Below are 20,329 nucleotides of genomic sequence, written 5' to 3'. Positions count from 1 at the left end.
TCCCACCCCAGACAAGATTACAAATTTCCAGAGATGTCTTTCCTTCAGAATAATCCATCTGGCTTAAAAAGGCACCAACAAATATGAAAAAAAAATACTAGATTGAAGCTGGTTGAACGGCTTACATATTGAGTAAATAAAAAGCTTAGCCAATAAAGCTGATTATGATTACAATGTCATACAAAAGGTCTATTTTCAATTTACTGTTGGAATTGATTGTCCCTAAAATTTTATAAATGTAAACTTGCCTTGTTGGCTGCCCAGACACAAATTCATAGTGTGTAACATTAATTTAATCAAATTTTTCTATTTCTTTCATGACATCATAAAAAGGTCATAAATCCAAGATAATAGGATATGGTTAAGTTTACTCCTTTTTGAACTGATTTAGAAAAGATTATATATTCAAAACTCTAAATTAAAAGGTAAATTTATAGCAAACAGTATTACTGGCTTTCATATAAAGTGAATATATCACTCAATGCCTTTTTTATGCTCTTTACAAATATAATAATTTTACCAGAAATTCAGATTTAAGTACTTTTTGACCTCTTAAAAATGACCTAAATATGGGGTATAAAAAAGGCTTAAAACATTGGTCTCAAATTTTATAACTTTGTACTCAAACTTACCGTTTCATCATAATTCCATTTTTAAATGTTATATTATCCACAAGCACTGATTTTCCACAATTAAATTGGATAAATAAATTTTATTAATGTTATAGCATTTTCTTCTTCCTTGTCACTGAAATTTCAATTGAAGCATGCATTTTTGGTTATTTTTTACAAAGTAATAGGATATTTGAAATCGCAAATCTGTAATAGTTTAGAAACAAATTTGGGCTATACATTTGCACATCAGGGGGGTGGGGGTAAAGCATAGCACATATTAAATATGTAAACTAACCATTGCTATATTTAGTATAGTTAAATTTATAGTAAACAGTATAAATGGCGTTTGTAATAGCCAGCTTTCATATTTTTGACCAAAAACGCATGCTTTTATTTAAAATTTGATGTCAAGGAAGAAGAAAACACCATAACATTGATAAAATTTATTTATCCAATTTAATTGTGAAAAATCACTGCTTGTGGATAATATAACATTAAAAAAACAGATTTATAATGAAACGGTAAGTTTGAGTCCAATGTTTTAAAGTCTGAGACCAATGTTTTAAACCTTTTTTATACCCCATATTTAGGTCATTTTTAAGAGGTCAAAATGTGCTTAAATCTGAATTTCTGGTAGAAGCAATTATTGTATTTTGTAAAGAGCATAAGAAAAGGCATTGAGTGGTATATTCACTTTATACAAAAGCCAGTAATACTGTTTACTATAAATTAACCAATAAAGATTTGACAATTAAATATAATACCACTTGTAGCAAAAAATATGATACATTTTGTGACACATTATGGAATCTGAGATGACACAAAAAGCACATTTTTGGAAAAAATATGACACACTCCTCAAAAAAATTTGGCAGCCTTGGAGCCAAGAGCTTTAAGTTCAATCCATGTGTATGTCATGAAAATCAAATCATTTGTTGTTCTTCTTTCTGGGTTGGGTTGACAATAAATCTAAATTTAATTGTTCTTCTTTTCTCACAATATGTTCATAGGCTTCTGCTTGGGAGAATTCACTAGTGGCTGAATGAAATGTTGCCTTACTATGTAGGCTATTTATGTTGGTTTAATTTAATATTTAATTATTTATGTGGTTGAATCTATTATAGGCCTAGTTAGAGGTTTTACTGCTTTCATTTGGCTTTTTGCTCCTTGATGTGACATCTTGTCTGCTTTTGCTTTTCCTTCTATACCTGGATGACTAGGTAGCCTATTTATTGAAATTCAATAACAAAGCCTAATCTTCCAAGGCTGTCTAGGTTTTCTTTGGTCTGATGAGGTCTATGTCCAGTGTTTCAAACTTAGGTTTTCTTAGGATATTGAGAGCAGATTTAGAGTCAGAGAATATTATTACACATTTATTGCTCTGTTTTGTCTAATTAGTGTCTCTAAGCCCAAATTGATAGCAGTTACTTCAGCTGTTGGCTTAATGGTCCCTGGTCTTGTGTTTTTCCACAATGCATAGGCTGTGCTCTTTTAAAAAGTATCCACATCCACATCTCTTTTCACTTAAAGACCCATCAACATATAGTTGGGCATTTTAATTATATTTCTTTTTTAAGAGCTGATAAAATAATGGATTACAGTTTGGGTTTCAATTTCATTTTATCCAAAACAGGAGATAACCATAGGCTTGTTTTAATTTGTTTCTTTTTTTGGGGGTGGGGGGGATTCTAGTTTAACATCTGGGGCAATTGATGTCTGTGGTGGTTCTTTTACTATTTTACTTCTAACATGTTCTGGTTTGATGGGATAGGCCTATGATGTAGAATCAAATAGCTTATAATAATGAATTACACCTGCTTTGAAAAAAAAGAGAAAACTCTCTAAAAAGTAGGCCTAAGTGATATTAATGAAAATCAATCCATTATATTAAAAAAATTAGCATATTGAAAAACCTTACTGTTGGGTAAAAATATAGAATTGAATTTTTTTCCCCAGAAGAAAAATCACAGTTGCCTGTTTATAGGTTTTTTCTTGTTTTTCCTATGGGTTTTCAAATTAAATAAATAGCCATAGAAGATGAGAAGAGGGCTCCTTTGAATTGAAACTAACAGTTCTAGAGCCTTTTTACAAGTACCCAGACAAATTGTTCTGTTGGAAAGTGACATTCTGTGACACCAAGCTATAATTTTGTCCCATGGAGAACTACATTGCTAATGGTTAAATATTCAGAGATAGCTAGTTGATTTAAAAGTAAAAAAAAAACTATATATTGATCATCCAAGTCACAGAGAAAGTAATGCTGCACAGTTGTGTATTTGTTTCTGATAAGTCATATAGTCTATGCAAGTAAAGGTACTACAAACAGGAAAACTTTCTGCTGCATACCTAGTGAATGGTACTGAATATTTTTTTTTGTGTGTGAACAAGGCTTGATGACTTTTTGAAAACTTTTGCTTGAGCTGTTGCTTGCTTGTTTAGAATAAGGAGTTCTGTCAGTTCTATGCTCTATTGGGTTCGACTTAGTGGTGACTATGTTATATAAAATTAAATTAGAAAAACGCCCTTTTAGTGGTTATGCTTGCAATCAAGTTCGGTGAACAGGTATTATGTAGTATAATTGTCACCAAGCTGTTATATAAAGTAGGAAGCCAACCCTCTCCCAATGTTTCCAAGGAGCTGTATAGAAAATTTGGGTTGGTAAAATGGTGATGCAAAGTAGACTACCACTATTTTAGTAGCCCATTTTATATTTTGTCTGACAGGCTGATGGAAATGTGTGATGTAAAATCAATGAAAGAAGATCAGTCTCAATTGGTAAAGGACAAAAAAATTAAGTAATTTTAATTGCAGTATCACCCAAGTCAGTTGATAAAAATGACCAGCAAGTCTTAAAAACCAACCCATTGCCCCCCTCTAAAAAGGGCTAATTATATCTCTTGTTGGTACCACACTAAGTCTGTGGGAAGTAGTTATGTGTACTTTTTAGTCCCAGCCTGGAATGTGGAGAGACTTTTGACCTAAGTAAAAAGACAATATATACATCCAGATTATTCAAAGAGTATAACTGCAATATCTTAGGAGCAGCTAAGGCTATTGGCTTTATACCTTTAGGACTACTACTGTGGCTGCAAATTTGACCATTTGCAGCTGGAATCATACCTACTTAGGGCCAATTGTAACTGTGACTACTTGTGCTTCAACTGCCTCTGCTTGAGACCAGGACTGCATCTTCTATGTGTATGATGTACTTTGACTAAAGGCTCCTACCCCATTATATGTGATATAGAGTCTAGCAACTTTGCTCCTCCAGGTAGATCAACCAGCTGCTATAAGGAAAGCCTTGTCAGCAGCAATGACAATCGTGTTGAGAAAATTCTCTATGCTGCCCTTCTATCCAGTCTAAGGTCTATCCCTTAGGCACAACCAACCATGGGATGTGGGGTCAAAGTCATATGTGATTCTAGCTTGACCCGTTGGTGATATCTGAAGGGGATGTGTGAACCATCTGAGAGTTTCTTGGGCAATTTGGGTTGACAATAGAACTTGATGAGTAAGGGTAAAGAGCCTTTCATTGCTAACAGAATCATCTCATTAGAACCTATAAGTTTGACAGAGTTGTTTTTTTGTCTGGCAGGTGTCTATTGCACTTAAGATGGAAGTTTTAATGGCCATGTCTCGGCTGCATAGAGCAGGAATGAGCTCTTGGATGATTTGTATATTCATATCTTTATGTTCTTTAAAATATGGGGTGATTTTGAATGGCATAGAGTCTTCCAACAACAGAAGAAACTTTTGTGATGTGTCTGCCCAGTTCCTTGTCCACTGACACATCATTCAGAATCATGGAGGCAAGATAGGTGAAGTTTATAACAACTTACAATAAATTACAAGAATTTTTACATTATAACCTGTCACATACTTCCAGATATAAAAATCTAAGCAAATAAGACAAAGATAATAAAAACAAATAAAATAGTAAATAGGATAACTCTAAAATGAAATAATATTGGGAGTGTGAATTTTTTTTTTATACAGAATGGACTGAACCAGTAGTCTTAACAAATCTACCTAATAAGCTTGTGTTTAGTTGTCTAGCCCATGCAGGAGAGGTATGATGTCCCAGAGCAGAATGTATTGTAAATGCCTTCTCACAGCAATTTCTTAGAATTTTGCTCTCTTTTTCATATTTTCTGCAGTTAAAGATAATGTGATGTATGTCTTTGTACACTCCACATGTATCAAAATTGGGGATGGGGCCATTTCCCATTGGAATAGGGTTTATTTTGTTTTTGCATGGCCGTATCTAAAACAGAAAACGTAAGTTGAAAGGGTACAAGATGTGAGGTGTACTTCTTTTATCATGATTACAATCATATATTATCAGCTGCATACAATCATAGGGAGCTACTGAACTGATTGAAGACAGGAATTTAGGTCTAGTACTAGGGGTATGAGTGATCAGACCCAAATTGGAGGCTTGTTTTGCAACCTGGTCTGCTTGTTCATTTCCTGAACAAGTGCTGGAATTCATAAATAGAACTGGTATATTTATTCTTATAGTTGTGTAACTAAATTTTCAATCTAAATGGCAACATTTCTTGCTTGGTGTTGCTGGTGTAAAAGGTAATCCAGAGCTGACAGTGAATCAGTGCATACAATATACTTCTGATGTTTTATCTCTGTTTGGCTGGAAATGAAAATTTGGTTGCCATTTCCTCTGCAGAGAAAATTGTAAGGTTAGGGGGTAAACAGTAGGAAAGAGACAGACTTTGGGAGGGTATATCTACTGCACAACTGTCTGTTTTTCTTCTTTGAGCCATCTGTTTAAATTTGGGGGCAGTTCTGACATTCTGCCAACTTTTCCAGGAAGATAATTTTCATCAGTGCTTGAGGAAGGCCCTCCTTTTTTGCAATGCTGATCTTAGGAATGATCAACTCATTCTTTCCTTTTGAGGCCCTAGAAGCATCATCATCCAAATGAATAAGTCAGTCTGCCATGCTCCATGAATTCTTCAATGCCAGGAAGGCATTCAAAAACGTTCAGAAATTAAATAAAAAAAACAAGTTTTTTTAACTGAAAGTAAGGAGCGACATTAAAACTTAAAACAAACAGAAATTACTTCGTATATGAAAGAGGCTGCTTCCTCAGGAACGCCCCGCTCTTTACGCTAAAGTTTTTTACTGTTTTAAAAAGAAGAATTGAGAGAAAGAGTCAAACTTTAGCATGAGGAAGCAGTCTCTTTCATATACGAAGTAATTTCTGCTTCCTCATGCTAAAGTTTGACTCTTTCTCTCAATTCTTCTTTTTAAAACAGTAAAAAACTTTAGCGTAAAGAGCGGGGCGTTCCTGAGGAAGCAGCCTCTTTCATATACGAAGTAATTTCTGTTCGTTTTAAGTTTTAATGTCGCTCCTTACTTTCAGTTAAAAAAACTTGTTTTTTTTATTTAATTTCTGAACGTTTTTGAATCAATACATGTTTTGATTTTGGCTCTCCGCAGAGGAATAATTAAAACGAAATTTGCATTTTTTTTTTTGGCTAAATGGCTTTCTCATAATTTTGATCGAATGATTTTGAGAAAAAAGAGCAGAGGAGGAAGCCTAGTTGCCCTCCGATTTTTTGGTTAATTAAAAAGGCAACTAGAACTTTTAATTTTTTACGAATATTTTTATTAGTAAAAGATTTGCATAACTTATAAATTAGCTTACGTAAAAAACTTTTGTATTCTCATATTTTTATTACATATATGAGGGGGTTCGCCCCCTTGTCAGATCCTCGCTCTTTACACTAAAGCTTAAATTTTGTCCCAATTCATTAAGAATGACCCCAGAATCACAAAAGCCACAGAATAAATAGTTGAAATTACTAAAAATGCTTTAGTGTAAAGAGCGAGGTATTAGGAGGAGGCGAGCCCCTCATATGGGTAATAATTTCTGTTTGTTTTAAGTTTTAATGCTGTTCCTTACTTCCAGCTGAAAGAACTTTTTCATATTTATTTTTTCATTGTTTTTTTTAAATAATGCTAGTAAATCCTGTGCTCCCTTCATGGAGATTTTCTTCCCCCATGAAAAATTATCGATGGAAGTTTCCCCCAGCATATCCCCCTCTTCTCCACCCCTCCCCCCAACCAAAAAAATCCTCCTGAAAACACCTGTATACTTCCCAATAACCATTACTATATGTAAGCACAGGTCAAAGTTTGTAATTTGTTGCCCCTCCCACGGGGACTATGGGGGAGTAAGTCGTCCCCAAAGACATAGTTATAAGGTTTTTCGACTACGCTGAATAAAATGGCTATCTCAGAATTTTGATCCGTTGACTTTGGTAAAATAATTAGCGTGGGAGGGGGCCTAGGTGCCCTCCAATTTTTTTGGTCACTTAAAAAGGGCACTAGAACTTTTCATTTCCGTTAGAATAAGCCCTCTTGCAACATTCTAGGACAACTGGGTCGATACGATCACCCCTGGGAAAAAAAAACAAAAAAACAAATAAACACACATCCATGATCTTCCTTCTGTCAAAAAATACAAAATTCCACATTTTTGTAGATAGGAGCTTGAAACTTCTACAGTAGAGTTCTCTGATACGCTGAATCTCATGGTGTGATTTTCGTTAAGATTCTATGACTTCTAGGGGGCGTTTCCCCCTATTTTCTAAAATAACGCAAATTTTCTCAGGCTCTTAACTTTTGATGGGTAAGACTAAACTTGATGAAACTTATATATTTAAAATCAGTATTAAAATGCGATCAAAATTCCATGGTATCAAAATTCCATTTTTTAGAGTTTTGGTTACTATTGAGCCGGGTCGCTCCTTATGTTTGTTACCACGAACTGTTTGATGATCCATCACCTATCTTGGATATCACCACAGATTTGAAATAGTTGAATCAAAGACTGTGGGGCTCCTCTTCTTCTAAGAGATAATTAATGTTTTTTTTGTTTTGTTTTTTTTGGGACTGCCAATCAGCTCTTTCAAAGGGTATTTCCATGTCAGTTTTTGGAGAAATGCAGCTCTCAGAAAATGTGCATGTTCTACAACTACAATCACTTTTACATTCAATTTCGCCAGAGGTTTGAAAGCGGCCAGGTTATACATCGTGTGGACAAACACTAACTGACTTGTAGTTTGAGAAAACCATATAATTGCTATCTGCCCAAACTGACAGCATATCTACAGCTTTTTGGGAGGCTGCCTGTAAGCAAAAATGGTCCCTCCCCACAACTGTAACAACAATATTGTCAGTATATAGAAGGAGCTCTGCTCCAAAGACATTTTCCTGGCTTGCCTCATGACAATAAGCTGAGAAGAGTAGTGGACTTAGAACAACCCTTTGAGGGAGTCCAATGTCATAAGCTTTTCTTTGAAACTCTGATTAGTAGCCCCCCAAGAAGGTCTGAACTTCCATACCTATCAAGACTTGATAATTCCAATTTACCACTTGGTCTGGTAAATCCTGTACAGATAGTTTTCCAATTAGTTGCTTTATATCAACTCAATTAAATCCTGAGTCTATATCTAAAAGTATAACATGGACTGCTTTTCCTGTTTTAAAACTTTGTTTTATCAGATTCTCTAGTCTAAATAGGGCTTTGTAGTGCTCCTCCCAGAAAGAAAGCCAATCTTTTCAATTTGGGTGTTGTCCAATAACAAGGTTCGATTTCTTTGTTTTATTACCCTCTCAATTAGTTTTGCAATACAAGAGGTAAGTGATAATGGGTTGTATGAATCACCCAGCTCGGGATCTTTTCCTGGCTTGAGACGTCGGATCACTGTTAATTTATCCCACTCAAATGGTTTTAATGACTCTCTGACTTATCTTTTGAATAACTCTGTCAGTAGCTCAACAAATGTCTCTGGCAAATTTTTCAACTTCAAATTGTGAATTCCATCAGGGCGAGTTGCACCAGGCTGAAGCTTTGAAATGGTGTCCTTAACTTCCTGAAAGCTGAAATGGGAAAAGCGAACAGGACCATTTTGAGACTGAACTGATTGGGTGTACAGCGTAATGGTGTATCTACATTCAGAAACTTTTCTAAGAAGATCTTAAGTTTTCTATTGGCTGATGATTCTCTATTCATTCCCATCAGTATTTCTGAAGGGATGGGTTTTCTTCTTTTCTTACCTCAAAGACCTGGAAGTTTTTCCATAATTCTTGGACAGCAGTGTTGTGGCCAAACTTGTCTTCAATAAGCCTTCTCCACCCCTCCTGTGTCTCAGTCTTTAGTGTCTTTTTGAATTCTGCAGCCTGTTGCTTAAAAACTATTTTATTCTCAATTAAGGGGTATCTTGAGAAATTATTTTTGCTTTTTTTTCTCTTGAATGGCTTTCTTGCATTTGCTGCTCCATCCAGGAGTTGAATTTTGTCTTTTGGGATGAGGCTGTTTGTAACCAAATATTCTCTGTGAGGAAACTGTGATTGCTGAAGTAAGTTTATTAGATAATGATTCAACTGACTCATCACTTGCCTTAATTTTTGTAGCCATTTTGTCTAAGTTGTGCTCCCAAGAATTCCAGAGTTTGTATTGGAATTTCCAGAATTTCACTGGCTAGTACTCTGACCTTACTGGGCTTATCTCTGGTGTCAAGGATATAATCTGATGGTCAGAGTTGAAGTCATAGGTTTTACGTATTTCTTCACTATTTACAATATTGGTTGATGTGAAAGTAAGGTCAATGGTTGAGTACTTGCCTGTCTGTGGGTTCAGACGTGTATTCAGGTCTTTGGGGTGGCAACGGACAACCTATTTTTGGGTTTCAGTTTGTAATTGGTTAGAGGGGTTGCAATTGAATTTTCTGGTAATACAGTGTCCCACATTCTGTGGTGTAGGTTAAAGTCACCACTAATTATTTTCATAGGGCCGCATGCATTTGCAATTAGTTTGAATTGTTTCAGGGAGAATTTGTTTGTTGTGGAACATAAAAATTTGCAGTGCTAATCCATTTATTGATTCTACATGGTTTTATGTCAATTATACCAACCGTCATATCTCCTTGAGGACTGGGTCATGTATTCTAAAAGCTAGGTCATTTTTCTCATGTGACAGTAGGCCACCACCTGTTTTAAAAACCCTATCCCAAAGGCAATGTTACATCCTTTGAAATCATGGACAGTATTCTCCTGTTTTAAAAGTCTCTTGAAGTAGAAAAAAGGTGCTTTGGGTTCTTTTATCGGCTTGGTTGAATCCTTGGATATATATTGCGGTAATTGGAGTACTGAAAGAGACCTAGTCATGTGTTTGTGAAAGAGGGCTATCCTAGGTCTCCGTAGCATGTTCCCATCACCTTCTGGGCTAGGTATATCTCCATAACCTTTATGTTTTCTTTCTGCTTTGCCAGGGCTACTGGTATGTGATAGGATATTACTGGTTGTAGGGCTTGAATCTTCTCTGTTTAGGTTTTCAATGATGTTAGCCAGGCTAAGGACTCCATCTTCATAACCTACTGGCACTATTTTTTCGACTATTTTTCAAAGTGATGTTATGATCTGGTTCAGATCATAGATCTGTTTTGCAACACCTTCAAGCATAGTCATGTACTGCTTTTCCAGGTCCTCAACTGGAAGGGGGTTAAGTGTCCAAGGAGGGAAAGAGTCTGTATGGACCGTTGGGACATGTTTTCTTTGTGTTGGAAGTCCTTTCTTCGAGACCTCAGCAGCGGTCTTCATGGGACAGCAGTCTTCATTTTACTGAAAGAATAAGTAACAATAGCTTCTTCTCCATGATTACTGGGCACTCCCTGGAGTTAGCAGCGTGGTTCCTTTCCAGTTAGGGCACTTGATTTCCTGATATTCCTTTACTGTCATGGATTTTGAACATTCTTCATGGGTGTGTTGTCCACTACATAGTAGACATCTGCTTCTGTAGCAATTTGAAGCCATGCGGCCAAAACCATGGCATTTGAATTACTGCTTTTCTTGGGATATAACTGCATAACTGTATACCTTGCACCCCAAACAGAGATTTTCAGAGACTTGTGTTTCAAGTTATCAGTATAATGTGTATATCTAATATCTTGGGAACAATTTATAACATGAAGTTGAAACTTCCTGGGAGTTTCTCGGAGGGGCGTGTGCCCCTTGAATTTTAACTTGGGGGAGGAGACAGAGTAGGAATTATTATGTTTTGTTTCAAATTTATCAAAAGTCCTGGGACCTACACTACCTGTAGAATTAGAACCTATATATATTGAAGTTAATGTTGACAAATGATAACCCAACCCTACTGTTCAAAACACATATTGTTTTCAATAAGACGTAAATGACGCTTAAGCGATTGAGAGAGTTTGAAATGAAAGTGTACCACCACTCTTGTTTGTAAGCCTAGATTAGCATATTGAAAATATATTTTTTTTTTAATGTTTTACTGTTAATACTTCGTCAAATAAAAAGTGGCAGTAGCCCTACTCCTATTTATGGTAATTTCTGTTGTTGTAAAATGGACTTGCTTATTCATTTTAATTTCTATTCGTCTTAGGATTTATTTATTTGTCTAAAGGAGTATGTTTAATCTTTATGTCTTATCTGTTTGTAATTTCTGTTTGTTTAAAGTTAAAATTACGAAATGAATATACTTTTGCTTGTCTCAAGTTTTAATATGACTCTATGTTCTTCTCTGAAAAACTTCTTTTCTAAAAACATTTGTTTAAATGAATAAAGTGCAAAAATCGGATTTCATGGTAATTCCAAATATATAGAATCAATTAAATTTAAAACAACTCACCAAAAGTCATGAGTCTAAAAAAAATGTGCCGCATTTTAGAAAAAAAAGAGAAATACGTTTGAGAAGGAGATTGATCTCTACTTTCAAAGTCAGCATATCTGAAAGCGGTTAGAACAGAAATTTTAATCCCATGTCCACAAAATGCAAAATTTGTATATATTTTTTCAAGGAGGCTGGTCATGGGCACATATTTATGTGTTTGTTGTCTTTTTTTCTTTCTCGGTCTTTTCCAGGGGTGTTATCTTCGAACTAATGGTATTGGGGGTTCGTGGGAGTAATCACTTGAACGGAGATAGAAAGTTCTAATAAGCTTTTTAAGTCACAAAAGTGGTCGCGCCACAGAAGAGTGGTGCTTTCTGCCAATTGTGGGGTAAACATCAATTTTGGCCCTCATAGGGCCACAAGCAATCCTATAAAAATTAATGAGATATAATCATTTGAAAATTATTGAAAATCAATTTGCTCAGCCTCTCAGACTCAGAGGCTAAAATGCCGTGTATTGGCACATTTGTTCCTAAATCTAAATGCAGTCTACACAGTATATATGGATAATATTGACAGTTATTTTCAAGCTGCATTTATTCCAGAGTGTTCATTTGGGGCTTCATAGAATTTAGTTACAATGGTGTATAGTTGCGGATCATCTATTTCAGAGGAATACGAGTGTATCTTTCCGTGAGAGTGGGGGGAGTGCCTGAAGCTTTAAAAAGGCGTATTATTTGACCCAAATCATCTTCAAACTTGTATTGCCCATACATTTAAATATAGAAGGGGCGGGGGGTATGATTCCCACCTAGTCTCCCTTCATTCTAAGGAATATTCTTCGACTGAACCTATAATAAAGGTGCTGTGTGGTAACATTTACCGTTTACAACACTGTAGGTGTAATATATGGTATTACTTTCACATACTTACCTGCAGAGAAAAGAGAGGGATTTGGAGGATGCTGTATAAAATTCAAAGAAGATTAAGATTCAAAAGTCAAAGGTTGATTCAAAGAAATCCTCTTTAATGCGGTAAAATGACGAACCTGAAATTATTTTCGTTTTCTAGATATTCCGCGAGATGTGTTTTAAGACATGGATATGATTCGGGGCTGGTCATAGCATAATTATGCCATGTAGAAGTTGAACAAAAAAGGGTGGGGGGGATGAGGGAAAGTGTCAGCCTTCCTCATATTGGAGAGTTCTGGATCAAATTTTTGTAGTAAAAAACTGCAATTGAACTGTGCTTGGCAATAGAAATTAAAAGTCTAGAAAGCTAAGTTTGGATAACATTATTTGCTTCAACAAAATCAGCTATTTATGCTCGCTCTAAATGTATACAATTTATTAATTTTACGTTTGCTAATCAAAAGCCATTAGCATGTGACATTTGTTGAATTTTAGAAAAGGGGGTTAAAAACCCTCAGAAGGGACATAATCTTCATGAAATTTATTTAATAAAGCCACACAATCTGTGAGAACAATAGGTGCCTAACTGGCTTGCAGTATAACACGTCCCTAAGCTTAAATCCATTTCATGGGAAAATCTACCTTTATTATAGACGGTTTATCTAATAAAACAGGGTATTGTAAAGTTACGTACCATCTATTAAGGCGTGGATTCTTTTCAAATAGTTCGTGGTGACAGAATGCTCTTCTTTACAGGATTGGCGCGACCCGGCTCAATAGTAACTAAAACTCTAAAAAATGGAATTTTGATACCAATAGCTACATCAAAAGAATTGCATTTTAATGCTGATTTTAAATATATAAGTTTCATCAAGTTTAATTATACCAATCAAAAGTTACGAGCCTGACAAAACTTGCCTTATTTTTAGAAAATAGGGGGAAACAACCCCTAAAAGTCATAGAATCTTAACGAAAATCACACCATCAGGTTCAGCGTATCAGAGAACCCTATTGTAGAAGTTTCAAGCTCTCATCTACAAAAATGTGAAATTTTGTATTTTTTGCTGGAAGACAGATCACGGATGCGTGTTTATTTGTTTGTTTGTTTTTTCCCCAGGGGTGATCGTATCGACCCAGTGGTCCTAGAATCTTGCGAGAGGGCTCATTCTAACGGAACTGAAAAGTTCTAGTGCCCCTTTTAAGTGACAAAAAAATTGGAGGGCACCTAGGCCCCCTCCCACGCTAATCATTTTCCCAAAGTCACCGGATCAAAATTCTGAGATAGCCATTTTATTCAGCGTAGTCGAAAATCCTTATAACTACATCTTTGGGGGCGATTTACTCCACCACAGGCCCCGGGGGAGGGGCCACAAGTTACAAACTTTGACCAGTTCTTACGTATAGTAATGGTTAACTGGAAGTGTACAGACGTTTTCTGGGGTATTTTTAGGTTGGGGGGGGGGGGGGGTTGAGAAGAGGGGTGATATGTTGGGGGAACTTTCCTTGGAGGAATTTGTCATGGGGGAAGAAAAGTTTCATGAAGGGAGCGCAGGATTTTCTAGAATTATTAAAAAAAGAATAATGAAAAAATCAACATGAAAAAGTTTTTTCAACTGAAAGTAAGGAGAAGCATTAAAACTTAAAATGAACAGAAATTATTACGCATATGATGGGCTCACCTCCTCCTAATACCTCGCTCTTTACGCTAAAGCGTTTTTAGAAATTTCAACTATTTATCATACGGCTTTTGTGATTCAGGGGTCATTCTTAAGAAATTGGGACAAAATTTAAGCTTTAGTGTAAAGAGAGAGGTACTGACGAGGGGGTGAACCCCTTCATACATGTCATAAAAACGTGAGAATACAGAAGTTCGTTACTTAAGCTAATTTGTAAGTTACGTATATCTTTTACTAATAAAAACATTTGTTAAAAATTAAAAGTTCTAGTTGCCTTTTTAAGAAGCCAAAAATCGGAGTGCAACTAGGCCTCCTCCCCCGCTTCTTTTTTTCTCAAAATCATTCGATCAAAACTACGAGAAAGCCAATTAGCCAAAAAAAATAAATATGGAACTTTCGTTTTAATTATTCATCTTCGGAGAATCCGCAGATCAAAACATGCACTGATTCGAAAACGTTCAGAAATTAAATAATAAAAAAAACAAGTTTTTTAACGGCAAGTAAGGAGAGTTTTTTTCTGTTTTAGAAAGAAGAATTGAGAGAAAGAGTCAAACTTTAGCGTAAAGAGCGGGGCGTTGCTAAGGAAGCAGCCCCTTTCATATACGAAGTAGTTTCTGTTCGTTTTAAGTTTTAATGTCGCTCCTTACTTCCCGTTAAAAAAACTTGTTTTTTATTATTTAATATCAAGAATGGTTACCTAATGCCTTGAAAACCCGTTTAAGCTTGCACTTACAAATTACTGCTCTGTGAATGATTCTTCAATTGAACTGATTTAACATTCAGATAATAAAGGATTTAACCCCCAATTTTTCTTCATTAGAAAGAACATTTATTTATAGCGTGTAACATTTATAGGGAACATTTTATAGCGTGTAGTATGGAGGCAGAGGTGGAAAAAAATTCCCTCTTTTACGGATATGGTCCTTCACTTTGGAAAATTACTTTACTTCGAAAAGAAAATTCGCTAAATGGGATTTTTTTTTCAAAGTATTTTTCTGCAAAAAGAAACAAAAGTGATGAACGACATTATCACTTAAAATGAACTCACGTTCGTGTTCCGTTTACAGTGAGGACCCCTTGCTCCTTACACTTGAGTTTGAGTTTTTGACCCGCAAGGATTTCAGAATAAATTTTCAAACATGAGGGCAACTGGAATGAGATAAAAATTATCAAATAGTTCGTGGTAACGTACTGTAGTAAGGAGCGACCCGACTCAATAGTAACCGAAACTAAAAAAACGAAATTTTGGTACCAATTGCTACATCAAAAGAATCGCACTTTAAATATATGCTTCATCAAGTTTAGTCTTACCCATCGAAAGTTACGAGCCTGAGAAAATCTTCCTCATTATAGAAATTAGGGGAAACATCCCCTAGAAGTAATAGAATCTTAACGAAAATCATACCACCAGATTCGGCGTATCAGAGAACCGTACTGTAGAAGTTTCAAGCTCCGATCTACAAAAATGTGGAATTTTGTATTTTTTGTATTTTGCCGTAAGACAGATCGTGGATGCGTGTTTATTATTCATTTTTTTTTCAGGGGTTACCGTATCAACCCAGTGGTCGTAGAATGTCATAAGAGAGCTGATTCTAACGAAAATTAAACGTTCTAGTGCCCTTTTAAGTGACCAAAAATTGGTGGTCAACTAGGCCCCCTCCCACGCTCATTATTCTCCCAAATTCACTAGATCAAAATTTTGATATAGCCATTTTTTTCAGCATAGTCGAAAAATCTAATAATTGTGTCTTTGGGGGTGACTTAATCCCCCAGAGTCCCCGGGGGAGAGGCTACAAGTTACAAACTTTGACCATTCTTTACATATAGTAATGGTTATTGGGAGTGTACTGACGATGAAAAGGGGCTGTCCCCTCCTCAGGGTCCCGCTCATTCACGCTGTAGTTTTTTATTGTTTCAAAAAGTTTAACTGTGAAAGAGTAAAACTTTAGCGTAAAGGGTGGGGTGTTGAGGAGCGGGCAACCCCTTTCATATACGGAATAATTTCTCTTCGTAGATTTCTCTTCGTTTCTCTTATTTACCCTGGTATGTGTATCGTTTCCAGAGTATACTCTTTGGAGTCTCTGAGAGTCTTGTTACTATGAATGAATGATCCGTAAGAGCTAGTTCAAAATACAATTGATTAGGACCAAAAAGATTCTGGCGCATCTGGCTCCCCAACACCCCCCTCTCCTAGTGCCAACAACGTTTGTGATTTTTTGTCCCAGAGTTTTAGACACTCAAGATCAAACTTGCCTCGCTTTTCCATTATAAAGTACATATATGTAAACAATGGGCAGCTTACATAATTTACGGTCCTTGCCCCGGGGGCTCTGGGAGCCAAGTCAACCCCGGGGCATATTTTTGTACGCCTCTCAGCTATTTTGAATAACACTGCTTTCTTGAGATTCTGATCTTATGTATTTGGAGGGAGGGAGGGGGGAGCGGGCAGTGAAAAAGGTCATAAGAGGGAGACTGATAGCCCTTCTAATTAGTATTAACTCTTAAAAAGGGCACTAAAACTTTTAATTTCCAATCGGATGAGCCCCCTCTGAAGTTTCTACGAGCACCTTTTCATACAAAGTGACATGGTCAGAAAAAAGGTACATGGAAGCCACATCGTTCTTTGCCTCGGCAGTGCTATTACTCCTTAGCAGCTGCCTATGATACCAAACATGTGGAATTTACCATGTTCAAAATTACTCATCTAGAGTTAAGAGCCCAAGAAAATTTGTTTAATTTTAGAAAAGACCCTCAAGACGGGGAGTGTTCCTTATGAAAATTTCACCATCAAGTTTAGAATGTCAGAGAACCCTATTACAGAAATTCTAATTCTGTATGTAAATAAAAAAAAGTGCGATTTTTTTTCAAGATTGATGGTTGTGAGTGCGGGTTTGTTTGGTTTTGATTTGTATTTATTTATTTTTTTCGGTTTCTCAGGATGTTCATTTCGAACCAGTGGTCCTATAATATCTTGAGGAGCTTCTTTTGAATGTAAGTGGGAACTTCTGATGCCATTATTAAGCGATATAAGAGATTGCAATACAACGAAATGACGTTTTGTGTCATTTTGTTATGTTGAACAATAATTTTGCCCCGAAAGTGGCCACAATACTATTGAGTGAAATTTAGAATTTCCGAAAAGCTACAGCTTCAGCTTTCAAACATAACGAATTGTAAGAAGAGAGTGATGGTAATTAACAGTTACCAAACTATAAAAGAACTTGTTTTTGGTAACACTATTTACATCAAAAGAATCTGATTTTTATGATGTTTCTGAATATGTACAATTAGTGGTACTAAGTTTACATCCCCCCTTACCCCGCAAAAAATTCAACCCCTGAAAATTCCTCCTACATGTAAAATCGAGCTGCCAAAGGGACAGTTTAACAAATATAAAGAAAGACAAAAAGAAAATATTTTTGAATATTATTCCTATATTCCGAAATGAAGTTAGGATATGTGATTCTGTCCAGCTTATATTTTTGTTGGTTCTTGCTTGAAGTGTGGCTCCATATTATTCAAATTAAATTGGAAAAGACGAACGGTACTTCAGACGGGAAAACCTTTTGATGTACGCCTAGTGGACGATATCTAATACATGATTGTAAATAGGGTTTGACGACTTTTTGAAGACTTTCTTGACTTAAGCTATTGCTTGCTTATTTGGAGTCGGGAGTTATGTCCATTTTGAAATTGCTTTATTCTGATTTGGAGTTTGAATCCGTGTTATTTTTAATTAAATTTCTAGAAAAGGACTGTGCTCCTTAAAGGTACCTCAAAAGGGAAAACCTTGTGATGTACGCCTAGTAGACGATATCCAATACCTGTTTGTGAATAGGGTGAGATGACTTTTTGAAGACTATCTTTACTTAAACTATTGCTTGCTTACTTGGAGTCAGGAATTCTGTCCATTTGAATTTGCTTTATTCTGATTTGGAGCATAACGAAAAGTGCTGTCACCACACAAATTGTAAGTCCCCCCCCCTAGTGTATTCTCTTTTCTGATGATCGGAGAAAATCGTTCTCTTTCTCCCCATCGACGTGGAATCTGAAATTCCCAATCAAACTTTCCTTGAAAGTTTCAATTTTGTCCGCCTGTCGTGAGACAGAACAAGGCAATCTAGCCAAAAACTACTCACAAAATGTGTCACAATCATAATGGAGCCCGTGTTAAATGAGGGGAACAAAGACTCGCTTGGAGAGAATAACTTCAAGTCTCTCGTGTAAGACGTCACACAATTGCGACGGATCTGGTGTTCAAAGGGATGGCCCATTATTATATGGAGATACTCGAAAACTGATATTTTGATTCTCAATTTCTCTTACTAACTAAACAAATGTAAAAAAAATCCGAAATTAATATACATATTTAAGTTATCATTTTGACTTTAATTATCTGTTTTTTCTTTTCGCTTGACAGGTTTGCATGTTATGCATTGTTGACGTCATGTCTAAAGGTCGTGTATAACGATTTTTTCATCTTATTTTGCAAATCTTTAAATTTTTACGTCTTTTTCAGAATCACAAAAAGCAAATTGTTTTTTTGATTATCTTCTCATCGCAAGCCATATACCTATTATGTCATTTTGTTAATAGTATAATATTGCATCTATTTATTTATATTTTTGTATGAATAACAATTTATTTTGTTTTTAGACTTTACTGCAGATTAAATCGTATGGAATAAGACTGTTAGGATGGCAGAAACAATGGCGTATCCTATCATTATTGATATTCAAGTCAAAAGACAGAGGAATAGCGAATTAATAAAAGGTGCTGACTTTGGAAATGTCTATCTAGGTGAGACTCTTGTAGGTGTTGTGACGGTGGACAACAAAAGTGAACTTTTTCTTAAAGATGTAGCTCTAAGAGTCGAAGTTCAGACAAATACTCAAAGACTTAGACTGACCAGAAATGATACAGGAGTTTTGAAAATTGATGAACTTAAGCCACGTGATCAGTTTGTCAATACCATAACCCATGAAATCACTGAAATGGGCCCTCAAATTTTAATTTCTGAGGTTAGTTGCTTGCCACCAAACGGTGAAAAAGCTGATTTTTCGAAGTACATAAAATACTACGTACAGAAACCACTAGATGTAAAGACAAAATTTTACAGTGCTGAATCTGAGGAAGTGTATCTAGAGGCACAGGTTCAAAACGTTACAGCTGGCTCTATTCAATTTCTGAAAGTAAATTTTGACCCTTCTCCATTATTCTCAGTTAGAGGACTAAATGCCATAGGAGAAGCATCTATATTTGATCCTATAGATGTTGTTGAGCCTCAGGGGATACGACAATATCTATTTTGCCTACGGCCAGTCAATGAAAGGAAGGCTACCCGAGGAGTGTCTACTGTTGGGAAGCTTGATGTAGAATGGCTTACTGAATACGGTGATAAAGGTAGACTACAAACTAGTCAGCTGCAACGCATGGCTCCTGGTTTTGGAGATTTAAGACTAACTATCGAAGAATTACCGAACCCTGTTAAACTTCATTCCTTTTTCAAAATCCGGCTCAGGGTAACAAATACTTGTGAAAGACCAATAAGTCTGGTACTTTCGCTTGAAAATTCTGGTCCTGCTTTGCTTTGGCTTGGGATTTCAGAGAGTAGTTTTGAACCTTTAGAGCCTTGGAAACACCATGAATTCGTTTTGGGAGTTTTGGCAAATCATCCCGGCCTCCAAACAATATCAGGGATAAGGCTGACAGACACATTTTTAAAAAGGAATCATGATTATGATGATATTGGTCAAGTCGTGGTTATTGCTTAGTTTATAATAATTGTGAACATACTGAGAAATCAATAATATTTATGTAGCTGGTTCCTTGCTATCATAATGTTGTTGGTAAATACTGTAACTTTGCCCTTTGTTTGATTATGGAATAGTATTTTATTTAAAGCATTGAACGTCAAGACGCATTCTCGAGTATATTTGTTTTTTATCTGTTGGTGAAAAATCCATTTTTTTTTTTGGTTTTTTTAATTTTTTCTTCTGTTTTTGTTCTTTGTACAGAGCTGCTACTCTGAAACGAATACTGGAATAAATTTTAGATGCCATTTGGTATCAAACTAGACTTTTATTTTGATTTTTAGATTTTGCAATTGCTTTGTTGCTGTTTTCTGTGGATTTTAGAAGACCTATCATAAGGAGACACAAATAAAACTGAAAATCAATCAACAAGTAACACCAGGGACTGATTAAGTTTAGCCCTAAGTTGAAAACAGAACTGAAAGAAAGACATTAAAATTATAAAAAATAACGTTAAAATCGAAAAAATTCTCAATCGCTTTATATGAAGCATTTTAAATGTTCTTATTTTTACTTTTCAGTTCGTATGGTGTTAATCTTCGAATGAGAGTATTGTTATAATTCGATTAGCTTAAGTGATGGGATTTACTCACTTTAAAAGGTTTTCCAATTATCACGGTTTAATCCTATTAATGGCACAAATTTCCTCTCT

General features: G+C 35.7%; 2 protein-coding genes and 1 long non-coding RNA gene across 9 annotated transcripts in view; 2 read left to right on the top strand and 1 right to left on the bottom strand.

Moving 5' to 3' along the window:
* Positions 1 to 20,329, top strand: part of LOC136030201 (RNA-binding protein 45-like) — a 272,030-nt gene that overhangs the window by 206 nt on the left and 251,495 nt on the right. The window lies entirely within an intron of this gene.
* The window catches only part of LOC136030206 (uncharacterized), a 422,925-nt gene that overhangs the window by 281,649 nt on the left and 120,947 nt on the right, over positions 1 to 20,329 (bottom strand). The gene's annotated exons all lie outside the window — the stretch shown is intronic.
* On the top strand, positions 65 to 19,942 carry LOC136030205 (trafficking protein particle complex subunit 13-like). 7 transcript variants are annotated; one of them, XM_065708988.1, is made up of 2 exons: positions 65 to 187; positions 18,521 to 19,942. In XM_065708988.1, exon 2 carries the CDS (start codon positions 18,562 to 18,564, stop codon positions 19,636 to 19,638), a length of 1,077 nt encoding a protein of 358 aa, XP_065565060.1. In that variant the 5' UTR covers positions 65 to 187; positions 18,521 to 18,561; the 3' UTR covers positions 19,639 to 19,942. The 7 variants fall into 7 exon arrangements, with proteins under 7 accessions (XP_065565060.1, XP_065565057.1, XP_065565059.1 ...); XM_065708985.1 differs by lacking the exon at positions 65 to 187 and adding an exon at positions 987 to 1,135; XM_065708987.1 differs by lacking the exon at positions 65 to 187 and adding an exon at positions 1,409 to 1,523.

The sequence above is a fragment of the Artemia franciscana genome, chromosome 8, assembly GCF_032884065.1.
Source record: "Artemia franciscana chromosome 8, ASM3288406v1, whole genome shotgun sequence".
NCBI lineage: Eukaryota > Metazoa > Arthropoda > Branchiopoda > Anostraca > Artemiidae > Artemia > Artemia franciscana.
This window is presented reverse-complemented; position numbering and strand designations above follow the sequence as displayed.